The sequence below is a fragment of the Anopheles ziemanni genome, chromosome 3, assembly GCF_943734765.1.
Source record: "Anopheles ziemanni chromosome 3, idAnoZiCoDA_A2_x.2, whole genome shotgun sequence".
In the NCBI taxonomy this organism is placed as follows: Eukaryota; Metazoa; Arthropoda; class Insecta; order Diptera; family Culicidae; genus Anopheles; species Anopheles ziemanni.
In genome coordinates this window covers 34,259,178-34,279,203 of record NC_080706.1, presented here as the reverse complement: position 1 = coordinate 34,279,203, position 20,026 = coordinate 34,259,178, and the positions used below count along the sequence as shown (strand labels likewise).

At 44.4% G+C, this 20,026-nt stretch overlaps 1 protein-coding gene across 4 annotated transcripts in view; it reads right to left on the bottom strand.

Annotated features, from left to right (window-relative positions):
• Positions 1-15,376, bottom strand: part of LOC131286169 (complexin) — a 92,054-nt gene extending 76,678 nt beyond the window's left edge. For 3 of the 4 annotated variants that reach the window (XM_058315067.1, XM_058315065.1, XM_058315066.1), the window contains exon 1: positions 15,228-15,376. In XM_058315067.1, the coding sequence (XP_058171050.1) occupies positions 15,228-15,282 (55 nt within the window). In that variant the 5' untranslated portion in view covers positions 15,283-15,376. Of the gene's footprint in view, positions 1-5,079; positions 5,083-15,227 lie in introns of all 4 variants that reach the window. The other variant, XM_058315068.1, reaches the window with a different exon arrangement.
• Positions 15,377-20,026: the final 4,650 nt, after the last annotated feature.

Below are 20,026 nucleotides of genomic sequence, written 5' to 3'. Positions count from 1 at the left end.
TGCACAAAACACGCGCGCGCGATGGTGTCCTGGCGTCCACCGCCGGCAGGCCATTAATCACTTGTCTGACAAAACTTGATGGAATAAAACCGGAGACCGGCGCTGGTTTTACAGGGAAATCCAAATGAAGCGACAAAAAAGATAAAATTGACGATCAACGCGGGTCCAGCAGGAGCAGTATCATCGAAAATTGGGAGGAGAGCAAAATAAAAAAAAATCCCGCAACAACAACATCCCGAAACTCTCCATTCGTCCACGCTCCGGGCCGACGTTCACTTTTATCTTCCTGCGCCAAAATATTAGGCCAGTGCCCTATCCTCGAGCGTTAATAAAACCGCCATAAAATGTGCTGCAGCGCACGAGGCGGGCGCATGGAAAGCGTATTTTGATTCTTTCGGGGGGGCCCAAGCATATTTACGAGCTTGACACACGGGAAGAAATCTCATTAAAGTTTTTCCTGCAGCTTTCCCCCCACCCACCGGGAAAACAAAACCCGGCTGTAAAAGCGTGTCACAAAGCCTACGAACTCCGCTTTGGACTGAATTATTCATTTAATTTAATTTTGCACACTTTTGCTCCGGCCAAGGGCTAGGGCCCGGTGTACCGAAACCGCTAAGTGACCAAGGCGTATGAGAGCTTGGCCGCCGCTTTTTTATGCCTACGACACAAATTTCCCATCGCCGAGGGGCTGGGGTTGGAGCGCGGAGGGTGATGAGTATATTTCTTAGCAAACACAATAATCTTCCCAACCGGGCGAATCTGGTGGATTGTTCGCTTGGCGAACGCATGTGGGCGGGGGAGGGGGACGGGAGGGGGACTCTAGGAAACAAAACGGTGAAGAACACAATTTACTCCCGCATGCCGGTTTGTTTCGCGAAATGATTATCTTTGATTTCTTTCTTGCTTTTCGAGAGGAAGAAGTAGAACAAGTGAACAGCAAAATGAAATCACGCACTTTTGCGGGATACTTTACCAAACCTCGGCCCAATCCTCACTGGACGGAGAAGACTGCGGCCTGGCCGTTCCTAGTTTCCCACTCACGAGCTGACGTCGGCCGCCTCGAGAGCCGAAAACTGTCAGCGAATTGAAACACGCAACGAAAATAAAGTGACGCGACCGGTCCTCCGGGGGGTTTGACGCTCGGAGGAAAAAAAAAAGGACCGAAACAAGCGAAAGCACTCCCGATCCGCACAAGAAATCGGCCCAAGATAAAGGGACGACCAGTTTTTCCATTATTCGTACACTTCCAGCGGCGATAAGTTCAAAGGTTTCGCCGGGAAACGGAGCTGGAAAAAAAGGAAAAACAAAAATTGAACCGCAACGGACCGCTGGACTCGAAATAGGGCGCCGTTTTGGCCGTTTTCCCTCAGCCCCCCCAATCCGGACGCCCGTCGCCCGGGACCACCGAACGAGCTAAACGAGTGGTCCGAGCGTAGAACGATTCGATAATGGCGACGGCGATGGCGACGACGGAAACTGCCGGGGTAGAACATGATATGGAAATAATCATGCTGTCAGCGGCAGCACCCGGGTGCCAACAGCAACCGCAAGGATCAAGATAAGCGGAATTTGGCTCGGAAATCTACTTTCTGCTAGAGAGCATCCTTGCATCGTCCACACGAGACGGGAAGGACGTTTGGTTTGGTGAAGCGTGATTTAAAAGACAATTAATATTCTCGAGCGAAGTGATTACCATGCGCATGATTCTGTGGAACGATGATTTAAATTTGAGAAAAATTACATGAAAACACAATTTATACTACAGGAACAGTGTATAAAATATAATTTAAAAGTAATTTCATTGTTGATTCTGTTCTAAAAGATGTGCTTAGCTAAACTAGAATTAATTCTAGGTTACAAAGTGAGGTCGATAGAAAAAGTAATCGACTAAGGACCTTTTTGTTTGTGCTCTTGATGCAATATCGGTTTATCAGCAATCTCATTGATTAAACTTTCCTGGATTGCAAACAACCTTTTGAAATCATCGATTTTGAAGTACTTTCTACATGATTTCCATTACTTTGATTAGTTTACGAGAAGTTTTAACAGCTTTCGTGATAATCGGATGGAAACAAGTAGGTTCAAGTGGAATATCAATAAGAACACACTTGAATATGTCCGGTGCAATGCGTCGACCGAGAACCCGACGGGAGTAAAACAATATGTTGCATCGTTTAGGGGTTGGAATTTTCATTCACAAAGAGCTGTTGTGACAGAGCCACACCGCTTTCGTTTCACCGCAAACAGAGAAACTTCTCCGAGTCCCACCGAGACTTGCAGGAACACCAGGCACGGACATGAAAGAAAAATGGAATTTAATTTTTAGTCCCACCGGTGCACAGTTCCGTTTCCCCCCACCGAACCCCCACCGATCCTGGAAGGGAATGTATATTATCAAGAAGTGGCAGTTTGTTTTCCCCGAAGATGGTTCCGGAATGGAATGTTTTTCGTTGGCAAAGGTGAAAACAGGGTTGTCCGTCGGAGAAACGATTAAATCGTATGGGGAGGGGGGATTGTCCGGAAGCTGGGAAGGCAGGACGGAATGCAACCGAATGCGCTTTGTCTTTATGTCGATGATGGAATTTTTAGTTCTCGTTCTGCTCATTTCTCGTGGTTCTGGTCATTTTTCCTGCTGATGGGAACAATTATGATCAAACAAAGACATTCCAGGTGGCAAATAGAAAAACTGCTTGCACTCGTGCTAAACGAGGGAAAGGTAGTTAACTATTCCTTTGTTGGATCCTTTATCGATTTGTGGTTGGTGTTTTCTTAATATTCTTAGGTATAAAAACAACAAAAGTGTGAAATAAAAAAATTCTTAACAACGACCAAAGAAAACTCGATTCAAGAACTATGATTTGCTCCATTCGATCTCCAGAAAATGCATTGCAAGCAACCTCTTTCCCTTTCGAGTCAGAAATAAATTCTTAATCCTCCCATCGAGCAACGGATCCCGTCCGACACATAACTCAATCAAGACGTCGCGGCAAAACGATATTCCGACCCTTTCATCGCTCGATTGCGCTCGCCCTCGCCGGCACGAGGTCAGAGGAATGATTTCCCATGCTTTTAAGGGAAACACGAAAAATCGATTAAAAAGCTACCTCACGTAGCCCGGCTCTCCCTCGTCCAGACCGAACAGGACATCCGACTGTCGCGACCAGCTGGTCGTTTGCAGCGCGAGAAGAATTATGGGCTGATCGCGTTAAAAATCAAATTTAAATCCCGTCCCTTCGCGCGACCATCGTGAACTTTTGCGGGCGGGGGGAGGGATTCGCATTCGGCAGCATCCAGGAAGGGAAAAATAAACGCCCGCGAAGGCTCATAAATTTTCCCACGGATGCCATCCTGATAAGCCGTGCATGTGTGGATAGCTTCCCGGGCGGGAAAAGTGGCTCAGTTTAACCTGGGGAAAACTGCGTACGGGATTAGGCTACTATCAGTGCGCGGGTTTACACAGGATTGGAACTGTGTGGAATACGCTACAACTACCGTTTTACGATCTGGCCAGCGAGTTTTTAGAATTGATTCCCGGAAGCGATGCCATTAATCTTTTCGTTCTGTTTAAGTTCGTTTCCATTGCTTCTATTATTATTCTAGTGCAACGAAGGACTTATTTCATGTTATGGTGGTAATGTTGTAACATTATTTATCGCAGACGATTATTGTGCAGATTAACTTTCGGCATAAAAAAGGTAGAAACGGTTACGTTACCAGTCGACGATTTGGGTCGCTAGCTGATTTAAACTGTGTGCTTAAAGCGGCTAGAGACGATACCATATATCGAAGCGGTATATGGCTTGAACATAACGAAATTAATAAAACATTCACATATGCGTGTGCGAAAGCTTTTAGAAGTACAGTACATCCCCACATTTCATGCTGCCCTCCGGCAGTACAGTTCCTTTTCACCCGCGGTCATATTTAGACGAGGGGCTAAATTATTTATGGAGATTGCGTGTCCATTTGTGTTATTGCACGCGCATTTCGCTCAACAATATTTTGCTACCACCGTTGACCGTTGGTTCCAAATTGCCCCATTGCCCTTGTGCTTGGGATATGGAAGGGCACACATTTTCAAACATACATACTCAACATCAATAAGCTTATGGTGCTCCGGAATGGAAAACGACATCGAGAAAGATATAGATTGGGCAACTGCATGAAATGAAGTGAATTTATTATAACTGACGGTGATATTTTATTACAAATTTCATTCAATGGCATTGGATCGCCACTGGCTTGTTGAAATATTTTTGTAATGAATAAAAACGCATCAGATATGTGTCAGTTTACCGAACAACAGTCGTCGAGGTTAACCGTTGTGGTCTATTTGGGTAGAGGAAGGCGAAAGCGTTTGAAACCATAGCCATTATCAGTGAATTACCTACCCGGTTACCATTTTGTTCCCTTTCTCATCGCTCGCACATATTTTTCCCACACACACGTAATGGTCACAAACTGACCGTTATCGCAATTAATTTTAAACAAGATCAATTGATGCAAATAGTATTATTTTCAAAGATAATTAATGGCATTTTTAAAAAGCACTGATATGAATCATAATGAGGTACGTTTCATTTCACTGAAGTTTGCTGCGTTCAAATTCAAAATAAATTTGAAATCCGATTCGTTTGGTTATAATTACAACATGTAGCAAATGAACCAAGCAAAGTTGGTCTTGGAGATGAAGCCGTCAGGGACACGAACGAAAATTAAACATAAAACCAAAAGATTGTCTCCGATCTTTTCCATTATCGGTTCAGTCGTTTGGGAATGTCTTATGCGACCTCAAATCCAACGGCTCTCAGCTCCATTGACGCACGCAGACGAGTAAGAAAAACAGTTTCCCTTGAACTGTGCCCGTTAAAAGTTATCCGACGTTAGGTCCGATGGGCTTACAAAGAGGTGGTTAGGTTGACCAAATTTTCTTTGGCAATAAAAACGAAAATATAAACCCCAAGCCAAAAAAGGGACCCCGATCCTAGCGGGAGAGAAATAGACTGTAAATGAACGTTCGACCGGCGTTGTGGAGTGAAAATCCCAAACCGACTGTATTCCCCCGCTGCGAAGGTCGACTGTCTGCTCGAATGGCTTTTCCTACCGGGCAGTGCTCCAACGGTGCTTTCAATCAAATCAAAGATACCGATTTGGGCGGCTGGGGATCGCCGTTCATTTGAGCAATCGAAAACAAACTTCTTGATTTTCTCTTTTCTAGCACAATAATTTCAATCCGGGGGAATTTTCCTTCCATTTTTCAGAGGCCGATCGGTTTGGTTTGGTAGACAAGGTTTGGCAAAAGTATGGAAGTACGAGACCGCCACAAAAAAGTAAGTCAAAGCAAAACGTCGGTCCAGAATGGGTGGAAAATTAGGTTTGATGAAAAAGTTTCCAGCAAGTGGGTAATCGGTGGATTTAGATTCCCAGCGAGAAAAGTTCAAGGTCAGCTAGATGTTAGGATAAAGGTGTACTAAGATTGGTTGTGGTCGTAGTCACTTGATTTTGCCTGCTGCTAGACCTCTTTTCTGGGAAAATTTACAGAAGAATCATCTCACCTACCCTTAACTAGTAAATGTACACGCTTACTTTATAGCTTTAACTGAGTTTAGACCTGTTTTTAGCTGAATGTTTGTTGGGTACGTTTGCTTACCGAGATTTTCTCCTACAACTATGGCCATTTTCAGGCCCTTGGTCGACAAGGCGACTTCCCTTGTTCCTTCCGAGAATTGAAATATCTTGGGAAAAGCAGAAAACTTTTCCATTGTCACGACACAAGGAGCTGCAATGCAAACGAACAGAGTCTGGGGGTTTCACAGCTAATGTCACCAATTCGGAAACGTTTGGCGCCAACAGTGATTCCGGTTTTGGCTTGAACTCAACGAAGTCGTTGGAGGAACGGAGAAAAAAAACCCATACAAAATGGAACCCTTTTCGCCCACCTGCTTCTTCAAAAGAAAAAAGGACCGTATTTAATTAGACGTTTCATTTTAATTTTGCTGACCGAACCGGACGTACCCACCCCATCGTAAAGTCGTTGGATTGAGGTCCGGACCATCCTAGCCATTCGCATGTCGAGAAAACAGCGCAAAGGAAATGGAGGCAAAAAAAATGTAATAATGTATATTACTCCTTCCCGCCGAGCACATCTTCATGCTCGACTTTTGCATTCTTCGCCCGTAAGACGATAGACTGGGCAGGGTTTTTGTGCGCCTCCGACGGCGAAATCTACGAAAAGAATAAACATGAAAGGCTAACGCAGCATACAAAAAGTGGGTTTTGTGGGAAAAAAATATTATTTCTTTTGCTTACTGCAGAACTTTCTTTTCGGTTTTTCCCCGGAATTGTAACACATCCGCACCAAATGTTACGAAAAAACCTTCCTTCGAAGGTTGAAACTTTTCGCAGCAAATGTACAACCTAGGAGATAATTGAATCTAAAACAAAGTGGACAAGAATAAAAGCTTTACCATCACATAGCCATTTTTAATTAATTTCCAAAATGTTGCATCACCTATTGTCTGACAATGTCGTTGCGGTTTTTATCATTATCCGTGCGCAAACAAGTTACAAATTGATGGATTAGGCAGTGGATGGACACGGAGCGAAGGGTATGGGTAAATATGCCGACAAATGACCGGAAAAGGCCCAATGAAGCTTTCAGTGGTGTGTGATTTATAACTCGTCTCGTGCAAAACGCTGCACCAACGCACGAGTCGTTTGGATCGAGATAATCTCATTAACAATAATACTCTTCTTTTTTCCCGTTGAAGAATTCTATCGACTCATCATATCATCATCAATCGTCGCTGAAGGAGTGAGCGGCCCCCTTCCTAGTTTAATAAAAACGAAAAAAGAAGAGTTTTCAACCACAAGGGTACTTTGAGTCAGTCAAACTGAGCGACACGTAACATCAACAAAAATGGATTTATCAAATGATGAATATCTCGTCATAGTGGATTCTGTCTGATGCTATCTGTCAAGGGGCGAACCGACACACGGATGCGAATTGGTCCGGTGTGCAAACAAAACACGGGCACAGACGGTCCAAAATAAACGAAGCGACTCGTCGTTGTTTGATCGTAGTGACGCGCAAAACCAGACGGAACCATTTTTTTTCCACTCCATTTTTGCTCATCTCCGGTCCGAGGTCTGCAGCGTTGGAACTGCAGCGCGATCGGATGAGATAAGGCCCGCTGGAGGTACTCGATCGCGTTTTGAGACAGGTCAAGTGGCTCGAGTCAAGTCGGCAGACAAATATGGAAACACCAAGTCATGTTTACTAAACATCGAAACGGGAGCCGTGCCCATGTTAAGTCGGAAATCGTGACCGACCATCTAATTTTCGACCCAAGACATGGTGAACGCAGCTATGGAACAGCAAAAATTAATCTTAATGATAAACTGGAAGCATCGCCGCTTTCGACTAGGTTAGTTTGAGTTTCGAGGGATTATAATTGAAGGGGTTTGCACTGCAAATGAAAAAGGCATAAAAGTTCAACAATTGAACTTGTGGATAAAGTTTTAGTAAATTTAAATAACACAAATAACATAATAACAAACAGCAATTGTACAACAAAGTAGATAAGCTTTACACGAGTGTTCCCTTACGAAGGTTTAAAATTAAAGCTAACAAAAAAAAGCTTTTAACAAACCTCGCGAGTGCAATTTTCCACCCCACTCCCACCGTCGAGCCAGGGTTTGGATCGTATAGATTGAATTTGCAAGTAAATTTTACTCCCACGAAATTGCCTTTTGCGCTGGTGATTAGCAGGAGATTTTGGAACGGAAAGTCTCCCAAGTGTCGCACCAAGTTCCGCCGCTTTATGTCGTGCCCATGGCCGGCTTTTCTTAAAGAACACAAATATGTAGGGAACCCGTGTCTTGCCCGGTAGCTGCGCGATAAGATGGAGGTTATCAGTGCGCTTTTGCAAGTCGGTCCTCCAAAAGTTGCTCCAGTCCGGCGTTCCGTAAATGGGAAATGGTCGGGATCGGTACGTTTCAAATGGCACAGGATGTACCCTGAAGCTGGTGGGGAGTATTAAAAGTCATGCACCTCCCCCACCCTAAGGGAGAATTGCCTTAAGAATTGTGTATGCTTTCTGCGCATAAGTCCCGATGATGTTTGAATTGGATTTAGCCGAAGCTCTCACTCACTTGTTCCCTCGGCGTAAGGGGGGAAACGAAAGCACGTCAAGTATGCTTTCTAAAAGGAGCTTGTGGCCATGAAAAAAGGAGGGAGTCACCCTTGATGTAGAAATACGACCTTTCCTTCCACCAACTCACAATCCCGAATATCATCCAGCGTTTTCATTTACTTACGAATCACTGTTGGTACATACAATCTTGAGGAAAATATGAATCGTTTTTCCTTGGGACTAGTGTGCCTGCGCATGAAACGGCGTGTGGAACGTTCTGTTAAATACATATATAAATTCATATGGAAATAAAAGCGCCAACGAAACAAGACAGCAATTTTCTACGCAACGCGGCGTTCTTCCCTCGGGCTATGCGTCTTTATTCGCATTGTGTCACTGTTGCGGGCTCCCGTGGGTTTTCCCATGGCACGAAACCATGGTCCAGGTCAGCCGTAATGATCACTTCGCATGCAAACAATGACTAGGTGTGGGGATTCCTCGTCCGTTGCCTTTTCACTGACCCTTCAGAGAACGTTCTTCTTGAAACCCGCCGGGTTTCCTTTCACAGTACGAACGATCTTGACATTCCACCATTGCTTCTGGGAAGGGCAGACCAGCCCCGAAGGCAGCTCAGAGAGTCTCCCAGTCTTCCCGTGGGAGCGACACTGAAGTGGCTTTATTGTGTGTGAATGAGGATAAAAATTTAATGTACTCCCGTGATGCAGTTTTCTATTCACGCATCTCTTGGTGTGCTACTGTTTGCCCTCCAAAGGATGTCCACTCGCCATTCGCATTCATTCTGGAGTCTTCTTTGCTTCCGCAAACACACACACACACACATACACCCACATAAAGTAAGGCTAATGATCCTGGTTTCGCTAATGAGGGTGATATTACTTTAATACAGGACCTACTCCAACGAAGTGGCGGAGAGCTTTCAGTCTCACATTTATTTTCTTTTTTTCCCCTACACTTCGACATGTGAGAAGGTTTTCGTCGTGCATTTTTTCATCCTCACATAAGAAACTTTCTCCAGCGAGAAGGGGGGGAACTCAAACTAGCGTTTGGAATAAGAATGAAAATAGATGGCCATCCCCCAAGGCACTCCATTTTATAACGAACGCGGGGATGTTTCCAGGAAGCCGGAGCGAAACGTGTGCTTGCGGAAGAAACAAATGGAGCTTACACATTGACACTTGAAATATGACCGGCGGGCTGGCGGTTGGTGGGATAAGAATTTTAATTACAATTACACCGACAGTTAAGAGCGTCGAGAAAAGCTCGCATTTTCCTTTTTCTACACGTTTTACTACCCACTTCAATGGGGGAGGAAACATCCCTAGCAGTGACACGGTTTCACATTCGGGTGTGAATGTTCCCATGGACGTCATACCAGCACACGCTGACGATGGCATCTTTTAGGTGGCAGGAAAAATGGTTACATGAGCATGGAGCAATGAAGGGAGATTTGGGTACGACGGAAAACATTAGTTGCATTAGTTGCACCCGCAGTGATTATTATGCACTAGAAGATCCTTCCCTTTCTCCATCGGTGATAGCAAGAAACGCTTGTCGAAAACGAACGGTACAGCGTATCTTGGAAAAATGAAAAGGAGACAAAAAATTGCTTAAGGAACCCACGGGAAAATGAGAGAGAACGGTCCCCTTTGTCAAACATCTTTAAAAGCGCACTGAAAGCGCGGAAAAGAAAGCCTTTCCAAGTCCATTCTACTTAGCGCAAACCCGAGTGCCACCAGCATCTAGGTCAAGGAGGTGGAAAAAGATTTGTAGCCTGGACGAGAATCTATGTGTGCGAGTGTGGACGTGTGCAGCCGGGCTCTGGGGCAAGGAATGTGGAAATTTCAAAGTGGCGCAAAAGGAACGCTCTTCAGCCTGACATTCCCAGCGTTCGCGCCGGTTCCGCATTCCGCACGGAACGTGACTGTGAATGTTTGAAAACCTTTTTCGGGCCCAGGACCTGGAACACGATGCCATGGAGCGACACGGATGAAGATTAATAAACTAAGGCAGAGGAAACAATAGGTAGTTGCTCCCTGGCATGTGGAAAAAGGGACGCCAGGATTCCTGCAGCGTTGGGAAAACACTCTCGCGCGAACGACAAACTTTTATTTTCCCAATCCGGTTTACAACCGAGCGTGGTGTGTGTGTGTGTGTTTGTGTCTGAGCAGAATTTTACCACCGCACTAAAGGCCCCCGAGCTGGGAACGAGTGGATGTTCCTTGGAAATTAATGGTGCCGTGAAACAATGGGAACCGTGCATTTTCACCCGACAGCTTACAAATGCACATGCACGTGAAATATTTTCATTTCGAGCATTTTCGACATGAAAAGCCGCGATAGAATTATGGAACGTGAAAAGTATGAGTTTCGCAAACTGAGCGGGCAACTGAATGAATGCACTTTGGCTGTAATTCCATACCGATGCTTGTGTTGCTTGGTGTTGAATAGAAATGGGTTTTTTTTACAGTTGTAAAGACGATTAAAAGTATTTAATGAAGTTAGTTTACATACTACTAAAGCATACATGTAATTTGACTGGTAGTTTTTACTAACAATTGTGTTAACGCGGAAGTTTTATGAAACTGAATAGAATAATCAAGTAAACCATCAACCAACAGAAAGGAAAAGACCTCGCTTAAAAAAATCCTTTGTGGTCAATATTAGAAGATTCGTTTTCATGTCTTTTTTGCATCCTTTAATATCGTTCTTGCTTTAAAAACATCACCCAACCAACGAACCGTTTCCAATATTATGTTTACCATAGTATTACATTCCCTAGTCTTGATGCAGGAGCATCGGCCAGTTGTGCCATGATTGAAAATAAATATTTCCCGTTATGTACCAAACAAACCCCGCTAAGCCGCAGGGATCATTTTTGGGGTTCCGCTGATTCTTTCTCCCGTTCCGGGACGGTTGCACGACGATGATGGGGCTCTGTATAACTTGATGGCTAAATATTGACATTCGAACCGAAACCTGACATCGCGTCAGTATAACACGGGTCATTTTTTCCTGCTAGGGATAACAAAGTCAGAAGCGAATGAAAAAGAACAAAGGTTCTTTCAAACTAGCAATCATTGTTGGGCTTGTAAAGCATGTGTTTTGGCAAAAGACATGATCATTAAAATTGAGTATCCCATCAAATATTTAAACAATTGTTCTGCGGAAGCAAAATGTGTACATTTTGTTTCCAACTTTCGCAATTTTGTGTATTGATCAATAAAGATGTTCCATAGAATCCTGGCTTAAATTGAAATTAAATGAAACGACCTGGGAAAATACATTTTACAAACAAATGGTTTGCATACATCCAAAGCAAGCGAAAGGAATGACCAAATCGTGATTTAATTCGTTCTGTTCCTTCGTTTTGCGTTAGGGGGTTGCTACATTTGTGATAATGTAGCGATCCGATAGATCGAAGGAATGTTTCCCACAGCACGATTGAGCGGTTCCTAATGAAGTTTTCTTAGTCCGGTTCCAATCGGTCTGGAAGGGAGGACGAACGAAATGCGAAGGAAACAGTACTCCCGCGGGCAACACGATCCAATCGGAGTGTCGAGAGCATTTCGACCGGAAAATCGATGCATTTGGTGCATGAAACCGATCCGTGCTTTAAGGCGCGGGGAAAGACGTGGACGTGACTGAATTAAGATTTCTTTATGGTTTTCCCTTTATGTTTGCCTTTCATTGGCATTCTGTGGTGCACCGCGCTTCCATCTGATGGTTGAAGATTCGATTTGCGTTTAGCATCGTCTGGTACGTGCAAATGGGCATCGAGTTGCCAATAAAACAGATTTTCTATGAGTTCAACAATAAATGTGTGCAATTTACTTAAATTGATACTTTCTTTAAGAATGTTCACGTATTTGAAACTAATAATACATTCATTGTTTTTTCCCACTTTAAATGAAGCAGTGGCATTTTTATCGTTTATTTTACAACTTTAAAAAAAAACAAAACCCACAATGCATTACATTTCAACTCTCCACATGCACAAAACGAAAAAAATGCATGTTGAAATGTAGATGACTGTTTCTCTGGACAATTAAATGGATTAAATTACATGCACCAGTTTTTCACTGTCACGGAGCAGCTGGTTTCACCGAGCGTGTCATAGTGTCGACCGGAAAAATTGGAAATAACCTGCTCGCTAGCACACATGGACAGAAAGTGTGAATAACACGCGAAGCGTTCATTAGCGTTTAGTCACAAAGGAAAAACGTTGAAAAAAGGGTAAATAAAAATCTACCCCCCGAAAAGCGCCTGCAGTTGTACGCCGAATGCTGTACTCCCTGGCTGGCGATCGAATGGAAAAGGCTAACCAAAAAAACGTCGTACTTGAAAATTGAGCTCATCCCGATGCGGAGCACGACGCGAAGTGAATGCAAACAACTCATGAAAAAATTTCCTTTGTGAGCACAGCATCTGTCCCGGTCACTTCCTGCGCTCAGCTAAACTGTCCACACTTCGGACGCTTGCACTCTCGGTCCGGGTTTTGCGGCCCGAAAAAACAAACGCAAAACCCGTTCCCAATTTTCCGCTGAGTAGCATCCCACACTGGTAAAAAAGGGACGGTGGAAAACAAACGCGCACTTGCGATCGAGCGAAGAAATTTTCATGAATTTTACAAAACTTTATGATTTCCCACAGCGGCATTGAAAAATACATACGCACACACAAAAAGCATCGCCTAAAGTTTGCCGCTAAAAATAGGTGCCTTTTTTATCTGGGAAAATTCAGAGCTTTTTCATCGAGTACTACGAGCAAAAAAAGGAAATTTAACAGAACGAGAGAAAAATGTACGCCGCTACCCAACGGTGGGTCCCGGTGGTTTCGTGGGCGATATTTTTGGGCGGTAAAAAAAAAAGCAGAACTAAACTAATTCTAACATCAGCACCATTTCGCTGGGTGTGCAAATTGTGAAACATAAACAAAAAGTGCCGATCGGTGGGCGAAATATTCGCGCCCATTTGGTTTGCGTTTTCGATTGCTAAAAACTGAACAAGATCAGAAATAAAGAACAAAAACTGAACAGTTTGTGCGTTAAAATTAAGCGAAGTGTAAAAAATATGATGTAACAACGATTCTTCTTTGTTTGAACAATCCTATTTCATACCATAACCACATCGATTGTATTTCCTTTGGCGTTCTATATTTTACTTGATTGTGGTACCATATCTTTTTTTATACAGATTTTACCGAGTTCAAATAAACATTGAAAAAAGTTCCAGAAATGTTAGTTTTACATACACCGATTGCATTTCACTAACCATTGTTCAAAAATACTACTTCCCATACTCTTTCCCATGACTTGTCAGTCACACGACGCACTGTCAATTTGAATGGCATTAGAAGCGAAAAACTCGTTCCATTTTGCATTCCCATATTTTTAGAATAGGATAACTTTTTTTTCCCGACAGAAATCGGGAACAAACTTTTCCCCGTTGCAACGAGCCATTCTGTCAACGCGTGGTGAAAAGTCATCCACGTCATTCCGCTCCATTCCCGTTCGGGATGGGGTAGGAAAAGTTCCTCCATTCAGTCAACATCCTCCTAATCCCCGGCACAGTGAGAAGTGGCTCTATCTTCCCGGTTAATATTGAATTACGACACTATTGCAAAGAGGATTTGCTATTCTGCTGAAGCATTTTTCCGGTAAACCCCATTTTCGGTCGAATGCAGCTGCAAATGCTGCTCGGTGTGTTACATGCGAGGTGGACAGTTGCTCCAACCGTTTTCCATGCCACACAAACCAACGACCAGGGGCAACAGAGGGAGAGAAAAAAAGAGTATCCTAGCCCGCATAACAAAGTTGTGGAGAATAATGAATATGACATTGTGGCATTCCTTCTTCATTACTGCACGAGTGCATCGAGCAAAGGGAAAAGCGCTTCCCTATCGACCGGAAAGGAAAGTGGGTGGAAAAGTCGGACACGAGCACATTTCAATTCATGCCGTTGCCCTCGTACATGCATACAGCTATTGGAAGGCAGTTGGTCGAAGTACAGTTAGTGGATAAGTGCATTGTGCTCGATTGAATAGCGGTGGAAAATTACTTTTGCGAAACATGACATATGTCCCCGATTGCATAGAAGAACCTCTGCGGATGTTTCTTTGGATTGTTCAATGAAAAATGGCGCAGGAATGATGCTACTGGTCCGGCAACATAGTCTCATTGCATAATGTATACATTTTGAACATATATTTACCATCGCAACTGTATTCGAAAATCTCTTCGACTCAGGCAAGGAAGATATTGATTTCATGTCCCCAATTGGAATGTAATTTGACGCACCGGCTCGAAACATGAACCCAAACGTGAGCCAGTACTGTATGGCAATTAGTTCGCACAGTTTCTTTACCACCGTTCACTGCACGACATTCTGTTGCCAGCAGATGGCAAGGAAGTGGACGAATTTTTAATTGAAGAGTAATGGTTTTCACCCATCGAGCGGACGCACATTCGCCGTATTTTGCGTTGCTCCCTTTCACTGTATCCCCTCCGGTCTGGACTTGGGTATGTGGAGTATGCGGTTTGCGTCCTACCGTCCGCCAAATGGGACGTCGTGGTAACGGTAGCCCTGCAGGCGACAAAAAAGAAAACACACACCACTTACACTGAAAATGACTTAAAAACGCAGTGCAATCCCGCAACGACACACGAACCAAATCAAATATCCAACCGGAATCAGGCCAACTGGTGAGACGATAGCGAGGAAGCGGCGCGGAAGGATGCCAGGACCCCGAATTATGAATAATTTATGAGCCCATTATTTACGATGATTTATGCTGCACATATTGCTCTCAATGGGGAAAAATGAGAATCTAATGACAGGAGGCACAAGCGTATGTGTTGGTGCGTATTTTGCGGGCGGCTATGGAAAACGCAACGCCTCCTGTTCGCATTGCTTCCATCGGCGTCGAGTTGGAAAATGAAGCGACCCCACCGGAACCATTTAGCATCCACGAGACGCTTATAAACAATCGCAACGCGGGGATACACGAGTGGCGGCGTGGTGGCGGTACGTGTATTAACGGTGATTATTGATGCGATTATTATTTTCCACCTACCTTTAACGGCGTTCAGCTTATTGCCGACCATTTGCTTAGCGACGAACGCGGCCATTTTGCGTGCGGTTGGTTGCTTCCTTGGCTGGGAACCTTTCTGCTAGAAACGACGACCTGCTCGGTGGGCTCGGCACGAACCACTCGGTGTTTTTTTTTTTACAAAATGGAACTCGAACTTTCCAACTGACGAACGATCAATATCACTCACACTCGCGTTACACGCACGCTTCAGTGGCGGTGCTTTTCAGTTTTGTTCTCCTTTACAACGCTCTAAAACTGTACCTTGTTCTGAAAAACTTCTACAAAAAATGGCGAAAAACAATGGTGGTATTAGGGAAGAAAGATATTCACTCGTTCACTCCGTGTTCTACACACTAAGCACAGTCTGCTATGTTTTTCCGTCGCCTCCCTTTCTAAGATGAAGTTTCGGGTCATCGAAGTTTGAACAGTTTGACGATACACTGAAATAAACACCGGGTGCAACGGAAAAACACATCCAATTCTCGAGAGAGAACGACACGACAATATTCGGTAAGCCGTGGGTATTGTTTGTTCCCTTTTGCTTGTTTTGTCTTCTGTTCAACGACGATGAAAAGTTTATCTCGCCGCCTGAGCTTTCCTACGTGCTTTCCAACGGGGTGTACGGTTTCTCTTCGCTTCCCGATCGCAACTATCTCAAGGGCAGGAAAACACACGGCTTTAGGAACGGTTCGAAGGAGGAAAATTATAAAAACAAGAGTATGGTGAGGATTTAGGAAATTAAGAAAACGGCTCAAAAGAGACCGAAGAAAGTAAAGGACTCTCAACGCTAAGCAGCAGCAGGGCACGATCGAGGTACAAAAAAGGTAGACGAAAGAGTAATGCTATTTGGGCAAAAAAGCTGTCCGTTCTTTGTCTAGCTTTTGTTGGAAAAATGGACACTCGTTCTGAAGTGCCGCGTATTGTTTCGGCCGGGAACTTTTGCGCCCTCGAAATTCCTCCAAAAGCACTGCAACACAAAAAGCAAATCGGTGGATGAGATTTTCAGCTGCTTAGCTGCAGAACTGGTAGGCCCGGGTATGCGAGCTGATCATCAAAGAGCTGGGACGATGCGGCCATTTTTCTCGCCCACCCCACTTTGTTAGCATTTCGGGTGTTAAACTTCCGTGCGCGACGTTCGGTGCGCGTTCGGTGGCCAAAGTTTCCAGCATGAAGATCGGTGCATCCTCTTCACCGCCGCGTCGGCGTGGGGCCCGGCATTCTCGAAGTCAACTTTCCAGATCGCTTCTCGCGCTGCAAGGAGAAAAAGGAGAAACGAAAAGAGAGAGAGTAAAATAAATACTTTGTTAGTTGGTGGAGTTATTTTTGCAAACATTTTCTTTTCCCTTTGGTTTTTGCTGCCACCATGCAGCACGTGCTCGTGCCGGGGGCCTTTTCTTTTTAGTTGGCGAAAATTTTTCGGAAACATTCCGACAACGGATAATTTTTTGACGCAACCCTCGCTTAAGTGGTGGAGGGGGAGGAGGAGGTTTGTGCATTGTTATGGTATCATTTTTCAACAAATTTTCGCCCAAAACTCTGGCAGGCTTCCTTCAATACGCTGGCGCAGAGATAATAACTATACTTTGTCATGAAATCCGCATCGCGGAGCACGGCATTCTGCTGTTCATTTTGAAGTAAAAATATTATCTCCATTCAAACTATTTAACAGCATTGAATTTCAGTTTTATAGAGGCTTTGACATGAACGACATGATTTTTAACGAAAACTGTCCTTTCAATTTTCAAATTTTGTTCACTTCATCCATGAATGATTCATGATACACTCATTGTTACGTTTTCTAATTTGCTGAAAATATTACTTAGCATTTCTATACCATCACCATCGTTATTGCAGTATAATTCACGAAATACTCCTTTAAATTCCTTCACTATCGATTAGTTTCCGCAAAACGGTCTGCGGGATTGCCGTGACTTTGTGTTTGCCTCGCTCCTCTAGTGCTCCCGTTCACAGAACCTTGGCAAGCAAATTGAATTCCAAAGCAGCAGTGACTAAATATTTAACTGGTGCATGTCTGCTGCCCTACTTAGCTTGCCTCCGTTTTCCATGCGCCATTCCCAGCAGGCAAACGAGGCATCGCATGCTGCCCTGCTCTAGCCACCGGGCAAGATTTCCCAGTCGTAAAGAACCGGAACAGAAACAAGGACTCCGAAAATAGACCGAAGTGTCCCGGTTCTGGGCGGCTACCGGGGCGAGCTGGAAGGTAGCCAAAAGTCCTTGATTTTGCTTATGACCAGCACATTCCGCCCCTGTTTCTTTCGCCCCACACCTCGACCCAAACACCGGCCGTCCGATGTGTTGTGCACATTTTCTTACGGGTGTATGAAAAAGGGCTGAATCGATAAAAAGCATCCGGTACTGGCATAAGTGCGGCCATATATACAGAGAAGCATACCAACAAAAAAAATGAAAGACTGAGTGAAGAGATAAGCACAGCATCAGGGACACGGACGTGGCATGCAAAAACCCGGAATCGGAACACCAGCTAGCGGGAAAACCCCAAACTGTGTACGGGAAACCATTCCCGAGTAGCATCAGCCCGGACGAAATGATGATACAAATTGGCGAAATTTTTCAATCTCGAACATTTTCTCGCTTCCGGGTTATCCGAGAGTTCGCGCAGCTCTGCATGGTAATGGCAAATACAACATCCGATGGTGAGTACACAAACAGATCGCCCGGTCGCGGTCGGAAAGGAGACGCGGGCGTCGGAAAACTGATGATGTAATCAAATTCCGTTCCGTTCTGGTGGAAGTAAGTAAATTCTGACGCCACGTAAGGCGATCCCGGAGCGGAAATCTCGAGGAATCCGATGCAGCTTTGGCTGGCCATCTAGCCAGCGCGTCGAGGGCGAGTACGTAAATGAGCGTGGCAGAGGATGGCAAAAACAACTACCGTCGTTTGTAAAGGTTGATCGCGTAATATTAAAGTGCCATGAGGCGAGCAAATATCTGTCGGATGGATGAAAACGCTCATAACGTTTGGCGAGATCGCCTTTTAGCACGTAACGGTGAAGGGGAATGATTTTTAATTGCTCGTAACTCAAAACGTGCACTTTCGTGGCTTTTGAGCCGGTTTGTTTATTTGATTAACTTTCCAGCACTTTTATTTTGTTTCATTGTAGGTAAATTATTCTCATAGTTTTATATTACATAATTATATTTCACACAAAAAGAACTAATTTCCCTTTGTATGTAAAAGATCTAATAAATAACTAAACAAGTATAAGAGAAAAGAGAATTAAAGAAATTTGCTTATAAGATCGATTTAGTTGTTAATAACTGCTTCGGAATTGAGGCAATTTACACTTGGAGGACTATAATCGGACGTACCTCACAGGCATTGATTTCGCTTGTAAAATGTGTATGCTAATTACTTCAGCTGTCAAGTAAAAAGGCAAATAAATCTCGCTTGCGTTCTTACCAGTCACTCTATCCGTTTCTTGCTCCCTTTCAAGCACATTAATCGTGCGCCTAATCTGCTCGGTGACATTTGCAAAATTAATTAAAACGCCAGCAAACGTTTCCAATTTACACATGTCTCATCCGCCTCTTGCAAGAAAAAGTACACAAGCAGACACCAACAACTTCACGTTCGGCAACGTTACAATGTAGCCCACCGTGAGTCCTGCCTCCCAGTCGGCAAGAAAAAGGTCCCTCCGTCTGCACTACAGACACCCTAACGTGCCGAAGGAATGTTTATACGCAGTCATTTCTTCCCAGCCGTAAAGCCAGCCAAGTGCCCTTTTTTGGGCGATAGCTTTTTGGGTTCGGGGAAGGGGGAGGTAAATTACAACCCCACCCACATTGCCGTCCCGAGTGGGGCGAGCTAAAAAGTGTGCCGCCGGCTATCGGAGTCGAAGTTAACGAGCATCGGTGCCGGGGCGAGGATGAACGATCTTGGTGAGTGTGAAATAATTGTTATTGCAATCGTTAGGAAGCTTTTCGGATTGGAGCGTGGAGCGGGAGAGATGAAGCAATTTTCCTGCTTCCCATATGGCCGTTTTTGGGAAAGGTTAAATGAGGGGGAAAAAAGGGCCCAGAGAGAACTTGGAAAAGTAATTAACTATGCTCGAGCGGGGAGGAAAAAAGCAACCACCCATCAATAAGCATGTGTGCAAAGCCGGTTTTATTGCGTTTGAATCGACCGTTGCGGTTTGAATAGTTGGCGGGAGAGAGTAGTTTGCAAAAATTAAAGTGCAAAACCATTAAACAGCAATTGGCCTCCTTTGATCTATCCTTATTACGCATCTTTATCCGAACCGTTCCGACTTTGATCCGCCCTCGCCAAGGTTTATTGATTTTTTGGGTTGGTTGCACAAAATCGGGTTGGTTGCGAACCGTGAAGCTAGTGAAGCGGGTCAGTCAAAAAAGAAAATGGATCCGAGCGTATCCGGGATCCAGCACGGCATCAGGGTCGAGTCCCACACACAGACAAACGATGGGGCTACCGGGAAAAATGGTTATAATTTTCGAACCATTTTCCAGCGGGTTGTTCGCAATGTTGCTTGGTGGTTTATTCCGCTTTTTTGTTGTCCCTTCCACGTCTTGACCAAATGAACGCTGAATGCGGGCAGGTTCCGTTTCGCGCGGGATCAAATAAAAAGTGACATCGTTGGTCACCTTTTTTCCACCACTCAGCGACCCGGGACTGTTGGATCCAGGGGAACAAAAACCACCACGGGGAAAAGCTTTTCAGATTTTAATTTGATTTTCTCGCCCATTTATACCGCTCGGACCGTGGACCGGTGGTCGTGTCTTTTC